General features: G+C 43.8%; 1 protein-coding gene across 1 annotated transcript in view; it reads right to left on the minus strand.

The window, feature by feature from the left end:
• Positions 1 to 12,500, minus strand: part of mettl15 (methyltransferase 15, mitochondrial 12S rRNA N4-cytidine) — a gene marked incomplete at both ends in the record, with an annotated part of 59,200 nt that overhangs the window by 9,464 nt on the left and 37,236 nt on the right. The window contains one exon of the mRNA XM_080528085.1: positions 1,085 to 1,276. Coding sequence (XP_080384211.1) covers positions 1,085 to 1,276 — 192 coding nt within the window. The remainder of the gene's footprint in view (positions 1 to 1,084; positions 1,277 to 12,500) is intronic.

Below are 12,500 nucleotides of genomic sequence, written 5' to 3' on the forward strand. Positions count from 1 at the left end.
GCGGAAAAAGCGACCGTCTCTGACTGACAGAGGGATTCAACGGATTACACTGTAACAATTGCCATTCCTTTCTAGAGATACCAATACATAATCCCTGTCAATGTGAAAAGCCCATGTCAAATCACTGTCAAGGTCTCCCAGCATAGAGAGATTGATGGACTATGAATTACAGGCCTTGTCTGTGTTTGGTGTGCATATGTTTAAAGCTACGGGGATACATATTTCATCTAAATGACATTCCCTTCATGCCTGTGACAGGGAAATCCAATTGCCACCACACAGTATTTGCCGTTTCCCAGCAAGCATTTGGAGAGGGACAAACAGGGTCAAGACATACAGTAACGTGTGTTGTTGAAAACCGAAACAGAGTATTTTCATATCAAAGACGCCGTGGCTGAGGGCTACCGCACCTTGAATTTGTTTCTACTTGAATACCTGCGCCTCTTATAGAACATGAATACCTGCTCCTCTCATAGAACATGAATACCTGCTCCTCTCATAGAACATGAATTCTAAATGATGAACCGAATTTAAATGATGACAAAACACCATTATTATCCTCTAGGGGAGGTAGATATCTTAGAGAGTAGTTATCTTCAGTCTTTGTTGAGGCTACACATGTTCTGTGAACACATCTATAGAGATATCTGAGTGCAGGACCGGCCTGTGTAGTGTAGTGTGATTATTAGGGGTGTAACGGTACATTCGTATTCGTATAACGAAAAGATTCTGGTACGGGTCTTTCAGTTCGGTTCGCGTGTGTACCGAACGAATGCTTTTAATCTCAGCCAGTCCGCATTTCAGCCAGCAAATCATACCAGCCCTTTATAAACAAGCACAAACTCCAGTTGTCCACGACTTCTCCAAGGCACCTGCTTTCTTAATTAAGAAAGGAAGACCCACAGTTTGTTCAGTAAACCACTGTGAGAAAAAAAAAAAGTATATATCTATATGTTTTGGGAATTTCTACCCTGCTGTACTGAAAACGTACCGAACCATGACTTAAAAACCTTGGCACATACCGAACAAAATGTGTTGCGTACCGTTACACCACCCCCCTAGAGATTATGTGTGTTGGTCCCACCTGTCTGCATCCATCCTCATGTCCAGAGGCCCGTCCTTGCTGAGGGAGAAGCCCCTCTCCGGCCGGTCCATCTGCATGGAGGAGCAGCCCGCGTCCAGGAGGACAGCGTCCACGCCGCCGGGCGCCACGCCCCGGTCGGCCAGCAGGGCTCCCAGCTCACTGAAGCGGCCCAGCAGTGGCAGCACCCGGCCACTGGGGGAGGAAGAACACCTCTGGTCAGGTTATCAAATGTCAAGACGGGACAGACGGGGCAGACGTAGCGCCAACACGTGTAGAATACACAGGTCAGGATACTGCACACACTGAAGAGGGATTGCTTGAGGATTGCTAAGAGCCACATGTGTAGAATTCTGGTGAAGTCACTACACACTGTATGTAGTACAAGATCATGGCTAATATGGATTGATGTAAAATGTAATGTTGTGTTGTTTTTTATCAGCATTCAGTAGCTTAGGATCCTTTATCCTGCTTCCTTATGTTATGTTAACTAATCTATTTAATCATATCGTCGGATCGGCTGAACAACCGGGTCCATCTGGTTGTTAACGTACTACTTTGCTGTTTCGTCCGCGATTAACACGGTCTTTACCCAACTCCCTCCCCGTGCGCATCCGTCCCTGTCTCTGCCCTGCACAGCGCAAGACATGGATCCTTCCTCACACACACACAGGTGGTGGAATCTCCTCCAGTCACGGTCATGCATTTTTCATGTGACCTTTTCAGACAGTGAGCACAGAGATGATGGCTGAAGTGAACAAGAGGAGCAACCATCAATCAGCCTTGTGGGGCCAACAGGGCCACACAGAGCAGGGAGCAGGACTCGAAAACCTAGGAGTTAGTTCTACCTCCTCCTCCTCTGCATCTCTGCGCTCCAGACAGCCTCCTCCTCCTCCTCCTCCTCCTCCAGCCTCTCTCTTTCTCCTCTCAAACATCATTGCAGAAAACAAAACGGAAAAGAAAAAAAAAGAAAGAGAGAAAAAAACGACTTCCCTGTTGCCAAGAAGTCCCTGTTGCCAAGATAAAAGCAGTGTCCATCGCTATCGCTACAGGTCTCTCCCACTAGCAGCTTAGCCAGGGGGTGTTACCCAGCGGGCCCTGGGGGTCTCTCTGTTTATACACCCACTGTCACTCCAGAGACCCAGGGCAGAGGTAGCGGCTCGCCCACACACTGCCAGGGCTTTCCCTTTACCACGCTCTACAAGTTTTCATTATTCGGTGCAAGTCGTTAATTTGTTGAAAAATCTATAGCGAGGCATTCTCCCCACCCACGTGCTTCCCAGTCCCTTCCGCCCCCTCCCAGCCCCTCCCTCCCTCAGCAGAGCCAGTGTCTCCAGACAGACAAACTAAACTCTGCCTGCCTCCTCTATACTCTATACTGATGCAGCATACACTATACCGCAAGTCCCCCCGTGTCATTACGGGAGACTTTTACTTAACGACTTTTCGGCATCTTCTCACCTTCTTAAGATTGTGTGCCGTCAATCAGGATTCTTCGATTGTATTTGAAGTTCTGTTCACTGTTCACTGTGTTCAATCTCACTGCATGTAAAGTTGATTTAATCAGAAACGTGGCTTGGTACAGATGGTGCAGTCTCCGAGAGGTCTCTCTTTCTCCTCCGTGATTCATACAGTACATTGTCTAAGGCAGTAAGGTAGGCTAGGAGAGGAGAGAGGAGGTGGACTAACAAGTAGTTATGCAAAAGTAGATTGCAAAAACTCCTCACAAACTGCTCTTAGGGGACTTAAAAAAAGTGTTAGATACCAATTATTATAAAACAATTATGACAAAGCGTCATATCTCGTCAGGTCTCGCATAAGGCCAGGTATCCCTTGTAAAATGAGTCTTTTCACCTCAATGAGACTTCCTGAATAAATAAAGGATAAAAAAATACATATCAGAGGGAAAAAATATATGCATAGATTTAAAATGACGCTATGACAGGAAGCACTAAGTACGGTAAACATAATTGTAAGGCCATCATGTCTAAAATGGATAATTGTGAGAACTGAGACACTGGTGACTAATTTACTGGTGACCATTATAATTTTCTGTTACTACAGTAAAGAGCCTGGTACTTTACCATGCATGGCCATAACAGCCATGAAGCTATTCTTTTACACTCTCCATCCATTTACACCATAGAAGCTAACACTACAGCCGTGCCTTTTTTACCTACTATAAGAGTTCAATCTACTCGGTGGTCAAATGATCTACTCGGGGGTCAAATGATCTACTCGGGGGTCAAATGACCATAGTCTTTAGAATGGGAAGCTGCTATTTACACACAACAACCACTAGTTGGCCGCCTTGTAAATTAGCCTGCCGCCTGAAATTGTATCGAGTGCAAGGATATAACGTTTTTTTTTTACTCACAGGGTCAAATGAGCCCACCCACGGCTGTTCTAGTGTTAAGGGTTGAACTCCCCTTTCTACACACTGAGGGGGGTGAACTCACCTTTCTACACACTGAGGGAGGTGAACTCACCTTTCTACACACTGAGGAAGGTGAACTCACCTTTCTACACACTGAGGGAGGTGAACTCACCTTTCTACACACTGAGGGAGGTGAACTCACCTTTCTACACACTGAGGGAGGTGAACTCACCTTTCTACACACTGATGGAGGTGAACTCACCTTTCTACACACTGAGGGAGGTGAACTCACCTTTCTACACACTGAGGGAGGTGAACTCACCTTTCTACACACTGAGGGAGGTGAACTCACCTTTCTACACATTGAGGGAGGTGAACTCACCTTTCTACACACTGAGGGGGGTGAACTCACCTTTCTACACACTGAGGGAGGTGAACTCACCTTTCTACACACTGAGGGAGGTGAACTCACCTTTCTACACACTGAGGGGGGTGAACTCACCTTTCTACACACTGAGGGAGGTGAACTCACCTTTCTACACACTGAGGGAGGTGAACTCACCTTTCTACACACTGAGGGGGGTGAACTCACCTTTCTACACACTGAGGGAGGTGAACTCACCTTCTACACACTGAGGGAGGTGAACTCACCTTTCTACACACTGAGGGAGGTGAACTCACCTTTCTACACACTGAGGGAGGTGAACTCACCTTTCTACACACTGAGGGAGGTGAACTCCCCTTCCTACACACTGAGGGGGGTGAACACACCTTTCTACACACTGAGGGAGGTGAACACACCTTTCTACACACTGAGGGAGGTGAACACACCTTTCTACACACTGAGGGAGGTGAACTCACCTTTCTACACACTGAGGGAGGTGAACTCACCTTTCTACACACTGAGGGAGGTGAACTCACCTTTCTACACACTGAGGGAGGTGAACTCACCTTTCTACACACTGAGGGAGGTGAACTCACCTTTCTACACACTGAGGGAGGTGAACACACCTTTCTACACACTGAGGGAGGTGAACTCACCTTTCTACACACTGAGGGGGGTGAACTCACCTTTCTACACACTGAGGGAGGTGAACACACCTTTCTACACACTGAGGGAGGTGAACTCACCTTTCTACACACTGAGGGAGGTGAACTCACCTTTCTACACACTGAGGGGGGTGAACACACCTTTCTACACACTGAGGGAGGTGAACTCACCTTTCTACACACTGAGGGAGGTGAACACACCTTTCTACACACTGAGGGAGGTGAACACACCTTCTACACACTGAGGGAGGGAGGGGGGGTGAACTCCCCTTCCCCGACACACACTGAGGGGGGGGGGGGGGGGTGAGGGGGGATTCTCTCTCCACCCTATTTTTGAAATGCCACAGCAGGATTTAGGAATATGCAAAACAGTTACATAACGTTTTTTAATTATTAATTTCTTTATGTGGCTTAGACGCAGGGTTGGGAGATATAAATGCCTTATGTAAGATCTTATATTATTAAAGAGGACAAGTTTCAGTGGTGTGTGTTGTGTGAGGTCCAAGTGTAGGCTTACAGTGTAATTGCTTAAGAGAACCTGTCTATTTATAGTCTTGCATCACACAACATTGACATCGTCGTTCTAAACCCTCCGAATGGAATAATAAGTAAAATGTTAGTTTCTTTAAATGTTTAATTTCCCCTGGCCCACCTACAACATTGTAAATGATTGAAGCTGAGGTCACGTCGGGGTAGGCAAGCGTTTTTATACCCTAAAGCGACGCTGGGAGGATGGCAAAGTAAAACAGGCAAATGCAAGCCAGTGTTTTTAAAACCAACAATGTGAATTGGGGTAGGTATGCCGTAACATTGACAGGACATTGCTCTTAAGCCTGTGTTGTAACATGTGTATTGTTCGAGTAACAACACTGTAGTAGCATGTTGTTTCATAGGCTAATAATTCAGTTATTGCTTGGATATTATAGAATTATATTTATATTTATAATCATCATCACCATCACCAGTTGTAATGATGGTACACTCTTCATATTCGACCTGAAAGTGCTTCACAGTCCAACAATAATGTATTTATATAAATGTATATAAACGGCATTATGCAATGTAAGACATATATGCGTTGTATACAGTTATTGAAGTGGAGAAACTAATTCAAAAATCCGATTTCGGGCAATGTGTACCTCAAATGCTATTTTTAGTGTTCAGTTTGCTCTAGAAAATCTCCCCAGTTATCTGCTAATTCTACCAAGAAAGGCATTCCCCAGCCCACATTTTCTAGTATAATTGCATTTAAATAATAGCATAATAATAGCAAATAATGTATTAACCATTGTACCTTAGCTGTGTTCACTGCCACAGTTTCATCTTTGGTTTCTATGCCTTACACGGCAACATACTTGTAATTGTTACACTGCAGTAACATCAATTACACAGTACACCAGATTTACTGGAAACTGTTCAAAGTAACTATCCTTGCCATACAGTATATAGCTTGAACTACAACCAGTAGTTTTGGTGCCCTGGAGCGAGACCTTAAATGAACCACACGTAAGAAGGTTGGTGTCTTCCTCACATGTACTTCAATGCAATGACACTTTGTCTAGCTTCATAACTATTTTTTCTATTTTTTTAAACAAGGCTGATATACGTTCACATTTGTTTGTTGGCCTGCTTCAGCATTCACCTGTATTCTGCTGAGTCACAGTCATTTACCTGGACTATTGAATGTCAATGTGACACTTTCCTGTAAGCTGAACCAATTCACGAATGCACAAGTCTACAGTAAACTGCTGCTGCTCCTCACGAATGATGTTGCGCCCCTCCTTGTGTGAATTGGTGACAATTACTCAAACATACTGTATGTTGTGTGGATTAATAATGAGAAAGAGTTAAAAAAACATCTAATGGGTGGATTTCATCGTGGCGGACAGCAAGTAGTTAGCAAGACAAGAGAAAGGGCTTTGCAGTATGATGCCTCCACGCCAGTCCCACAGTATGGGGGTCAGGGGAAGTGACCCAATACAGTACAATAACAATATTATATTGAATATACAGAACATACGGGGCGCTTAGGTGGCGTAGCGGGTTAAGCGTTGACCATGTAACCGCAGGGTCCCCGGTTTGATTCCGGCCAGGGACATAATCCTGCATGTCATCCCTCCTCTCTCTCTCACCCATCCGTCCTGTCTAAATCTCTACTGTATCTGTCAATAAAAAAGAAAAATATAGCCCCGCGGTGGCGCAGCGGTCTAAACACTAGCCACTAGTGCAAGCTGCCCACCGGGGACTGGGATCGAATCCCGGTCTCGCCAGATCCGGATATGGCCGGGGCACACACAGGGAGCGGCATATTGAGCGGCCGCTCCCAAAGGGGGGTATAGGACTATTTCCGGACAAGGATCCGTCGCGCAACACCGCCCCCGGGGTGCCGGAATAACGGTGCTGGGCTCGAGGAGCCAGACAGCTAGTCTGCCTGGCGATCTCCTCTGGGGCTGCCGGCCACGGGGTCGTGCGGCGGATCCTACGCAATAGGCAGGGGATAATTGGATGCTAGGTTGGGTGTAATTGGATACCAAATTGGGTGAAAAAGGGATAAAATCTGAAAAAACTAATTAAAATAAATAAATAATAATAATATGAGTGGGACTGCCCCACTCAGAAAAATAATAATAATAAAAAATATATATATACAGAACATACATTGCCAATATACAGAACATACATTGCTTTAGGGCAAAATCATCATCCATCCTCCTATGTCTTCAGCCTTATTTTTCGATAAAATATTATAAGTACGTAGTTTTGCGCTTTGCTGCCCTCATTGGTCACACTGAAACATCAAATGCATCACATGTGCATAATTGTACGTGTGCATATCGTCACCTTCTTAAAATAATGGCTTACGTCATTCGTTCAAGTTTTGAGAAAAAGAGAATAAACTGAACGAAATCTAGTATATGATATTCAGGCAAAAACGACGTAAGCCATTATTTTAAGAAGGTGACGACTTTGAAACGTGTGCATATTGTAAACAAACTTAAAATAGGTACAGTACATACAGTAAAGGCCAGTGCTCAACCTCGACACCAGCGTATAGATTTCCTTTGACCAACAACAACAAACAACAAACACTGCTCTTCAACAAACGTTCTTTATCATACGATCTCATTCCTTGATCTCTACCAACTCATCCCGGGCCATTTAGCAATATCTGAAAGCTCATATCTACATATTGGACCTTTAAAAGTAATAATATAATAAATATTGCATGACTGCTCACACAAAGACAGAATGTTCTATGCATTCTCAAAGCATCTCTGTTTGCCATCGGATTTGTTATGTACAGTACAATATATATCCTCACTCCAAAGCGCTAGGCCTATTTCTGGCTACTAAGACAGAAATAACTCTTAAAACCCTGTTTGCCTCCCAACGCCAGTCTGGAGGTAAAAGAGTGGGCAGAGAGGATGTCAAGAGTCCTCACCGTTGAGTGACTGTGTGTGTGTGTGTGTGTGTGTGTGTGTGTGTGTGTGTGTGTGTGAGTGTGTGTGTGTGTGTGGTGTGTGTGTGTGTGTGTGTGTGTGTGTGTGTGTGTGTGTGAGTGTGTGTGCGTATGTGTGCGTGTGTGTGTGTGTGTGTATGTGTGTGTGTGTCCAACGTGACGTGCTGCCTCTTCACAAATCAAGCCTGAAATATTCCCCAGTGCTGACCTGCTCAGTTCCCCTACCTGCGTCACTGAGGCCTAACACAAGATGCTGATTGATTGCTTTCAGCAGGGGAGCAGTGATGAAAATATCTACAGGACATGTGCAGTCAGGACAACAGGAGAACATAAACACACCAAATACCAAAAGGCCAAAGCCCTTTGAAGAATTTGTGTTTTGGTTTGGGAATGTGAACTCATGCCACCTCGCCTAACCTTCAGAGGTTTAAACCAACTTTGTGTTTTAGGTGTTAAAAAAAGAGTAAGACCCTCGGTAGACGCCCGGTGGAATACGGCACGTAATGTCTCTCTCCTTCTCTCCTCCCTCCTCCCTAGCAGGCCTGGGCAGTGTGCAGAAGGTCTTTGGCGGAGTGTCGCCGTAGGAAAGTGAATGGGTGTCTATAGTAAACAAGATACATTAAATTGCTCGCTAAATGCTAATCGCCCCCTGCAAATCAATGACATGCAGACACCAATCACTTGTAATTGAGTTAGGTTTCTCTTCTTCTTCTTCTTTGTTTTTTTCAGATGTGGCTTAAGCTGAGTGGAACATACTTGAATAGTTTGTGGTGTTGTGGAAAGTGAGGATGAACTGATGATCAATCGACTTTACATTCAGAATCTGACGATTGTGGTTTAAAATCAACATCTTTGTTTTGTTTGCCTGCCATACTGTACATACTGTACATTGCACAGCTCACACTAAAGGGGCAGCTATTTAAAGGGCAGTGCAGCATTTGCATTATCTGTATTATTTGCATCACTTGGGATACAATTAGGCATATATTACCATATTAAATGAATATACATTTACTGTATATAACACATCCTATGGCCAAAACATGGTTTGAGAAAATCATGGGAGATTCTGCCTTTGTGAGCAAATATTGCGATATTTCTTTCTGAATGGTCCGGTATGCACATTTGAGTTAGAAAAATAGTGGTAAATGGCCATGATAAATCAGTAGCCATCAAGGAATGAGATCATTATGATAAAGAAACTTCAGTAAAGAGCGTTGTTTTGGTCCAAACAAAGCACGTTCTAAAATCTGGTGTCGAGGTTGAAGACTGGCCGTTACGTACTTATTTTACATTTGGGTTGTTTCCAAAGATTATGCACCCATTTGTCGCTACTAGAAAACCTTCAGTAACATATCTATGTTCCAAATTTTCAGTGTACCAAGAAGGGCAGCATAGCGTAGTTTCACCTTTAACTAACGGTGATAGGGGTGTGATTAAAGGGGTAACAGTACTACCTCAACAACATCAGAGCATTTTAGATATCATCATATTACGAGCAACTCTTGATATTTTCAGTATTTTCCAGCACCAAGATGCTTCGTCAAGAAACGTAAGGCTACCCCACCCTCTCCTCACAGTGGTTGCCCATAAGCAAATGTGAGGTTGCTTGGCCTGATTTCTCCAGCCCTCGTGCTTGTAGAGAAGCAGGCTGAAGATTCAAGTCTCTAGAGGCACACCCCTATGATTTTGATTAATAGCATCTTTTTGGTGGCTTTGGGAATTCACAAAGGTAGAGAGGGAGACATCTAATTGCTGGATGTCAGCTTTTAAGTTCAGATAATGTTTCCCTCAAACATACCGTTCCAGGCCTTTTAGAGATACACCCTGATGGTGCAGTTACATATGCTCTGTGCCAGATGTAGTGCAGCTTAACCTTTTCAAGCCCTGAAATGTACATCTTAAACTCCTGTGTTATCTTTGGGTGAAGCAAGGGAAAAGGGAGGTATTGTACAGCTGTATAGCTATATAGAAAAAAAGCTGTACAATTCCTCCCTTTTCGCATACATAAACATACACTACCGGTCAAAAGAACACGAACATTTTTCCAGTTTGTATTGAACTTTAGCTAAAACGCAAAAATGTCATGAAAATCACTCAATAACTTAATGCAAGGATAACAATTCATGTAATTTTGGAATGAATGAATATCTTTGTTTTTATATGGTCTCTGATTTGCATAGGAATCAATTACACACTGAATCCAACAGAACACCTTTGAGATGTGGTTGAACAGGAGATGATTCACAGCTTGAAAGTGCACCTGAAAAAAACTGCAGGAATTGTGTGATGCAATCATGTCATCATGGACCAGAATCTCAAAGGAACATTTTGTGGAATCAATGCCACGAACAATTGAGGCCGTTTTGAGAGCAAAGGGAGGCCCTAGCCAGTATTAGTATAGTGTTCCTAATACATTTCTCAGTGAGTGTATATTATTTCTTTTAAAAAAGGATTATCTGAAAGAACTTTCAATATAGACCTTCCATGTTAGTGGCCATCACTAATTGTCAGCAATGTTATTAGTTAGAAAGTCAAAATAAACAAAATGATTGTAATATAAACTTTGTTCTATGCGAGAACAATCCCATTTTTGGAAGGGAGGAATGTAAACATGTAACAGATGTTCAAGATGTTGAAAGCCCAACTATCATTGAGCTGTTCTCTAAGATAGTCATTTAGGCGAGTTTATAGCCAAAAACCGAGAAGAAAATGCTATTTTGCGACCAAAAATGTATACACGTGATAGACAGAGTAATGTAGACTACAGAGCACTGGCGGACTCAGGGGGGGGCAGGGGGGGCGACCGCCCCTCCTGGTGCCCCCACGGTTGAAAAACGTCTCTCTTAAGTGCCCCTTTGAGTGGCAAAAATGCCCTTTTGAGTGGCGAAAATGAGAGGACGTGCCCTATTGGTGCCCCTCCAATGGTCTAAACATGACCATGTGCCCTCACAGTTGAAAAACATCGCACAAAAGTGCCCTTTTGAGTGGCAAAATTAGAGGATGTGCCCTATTGGCTGCCCTTCCAATGGTCTAAACTTGACCATGTGCACTGATGGGGTCCCATGTTGTGCAGTAGGTGCCCTTCTTTTCTTTTCGCCCCTGCCCTTCAAACAGCCTGAGTCCGCCACTGCTACAGAGTCTTCACAATACAGTCATACTCACTGACTGGAATTGCCTCTCAACAGACATTGTTAATGTCACTTCCTGACGTGGTTTTATCTGCTCTTGAGAGGTAGAAGGCCATGGTCATCACAGTCTAGTCTAGACGTGTCTAGTCAAGCCAATTTCTGATTTCCAATTTCAGAGCTATTGTATTCACAGACTATTTCTATAGCCTCTGTGTTCAATATTGTTAAGCCTATTTTAAAAAATAAAATAAAACGGTTAGTTGATCATTCCCACCAACTTCAACAAATAAATTCAACAACAATAAAGGAACAAGAGACAATGAATAACTAATGAGCTCATTTCCATGCAACATCAAAAGCCATTTAATTGTATGTGTGTTTTTACAAATAGAAGACCAGGATATACACTGACTGAACACTTGTACACCTTCTCGTTCATTCAGGTGGTGTAATGGTGTAGGGCACACTTTGGGCCGTTAATACCAATCAATCATCTCTTGAATGCCACAGCCTATTTGAGTATTGTTGCTGACCATGTGCATCCCTTCATGGCCACAATTTACCTATCTTCTAATGGCTACTTCCAGCATCTCCAGCATGATGATGCTCCATCGTCAGAAAGCTAAAGTTGTCTCAAACTGGTTTCATGAACCAATGAATGAATGAGTTCAGTGTTCTTCAGTGGCCTTCCCAGTCACCGAATCTGAATCCAATAGAGCACCTTTGGGATGTGGTAGAACGGGAGATTCACAGGGTGAAAGTGCACCTGAGAAATCTGCAGGAATTTCCGTGATGCAATCATGTCATCCTGGACCAGAAACCTCAAAGGAATGTTTCTAACATCTTGTGCAATCAATGCCATGAAGAATTGAGGCTGTTGATTTAGACCAAAGGGGGGAGGCCCTACCCCAGTATTCGTATAGTGTTCCTAACAAAGTGTTCGGTGAGTGTACAGACAGACAAGTACTGTAGTTCTGGGTCTGATACAGTTGTCACCTGACAAGACAAGCCGACCGAAGATGAAGTATGTCAGGGTTTACATTGCCTAGCCTACATGCTAATAAAAAGGAAATCCCCTGTCTGCTTCTTCATCTGGGCTGAAATCTACACAATTACATAAGTGCAGAGTCACTTCCCTCTTCAATACCGTGCATAAAGGCAGTATTTCTTCTTCTTCTACTCTTTTTTTTGCAAAGGCATAGGCGCAGTGAAATCAGTGACTGGGAGGAGAGAGAGATATGGGAGCATAAGAAGAAGAAGAAGAAGAAGGCTCTCTCTCCAGCCCTGTTGTGTGGAGGCTATGCGTGGGTTGCCTGGGTGTTTTAAACAGGCTTCCAATAATATTGGCTAATTGCTAGATTTCTCCTGCTCCTCTCAACTCGCGTCGTGAGTGGGTGTGGA

Source organism: Nansenia antarctica (genome assembly GCF_963989245.1).
Source record: "Nansenia antarctica genome assembly, chromosome: 4".
Lineage (NCBI taxonomy): Eukaryota > Metazoa > Chordata > Actinopteri > Argentiniformes > Microstomatidae > Nansenia > Nansenia antarctica.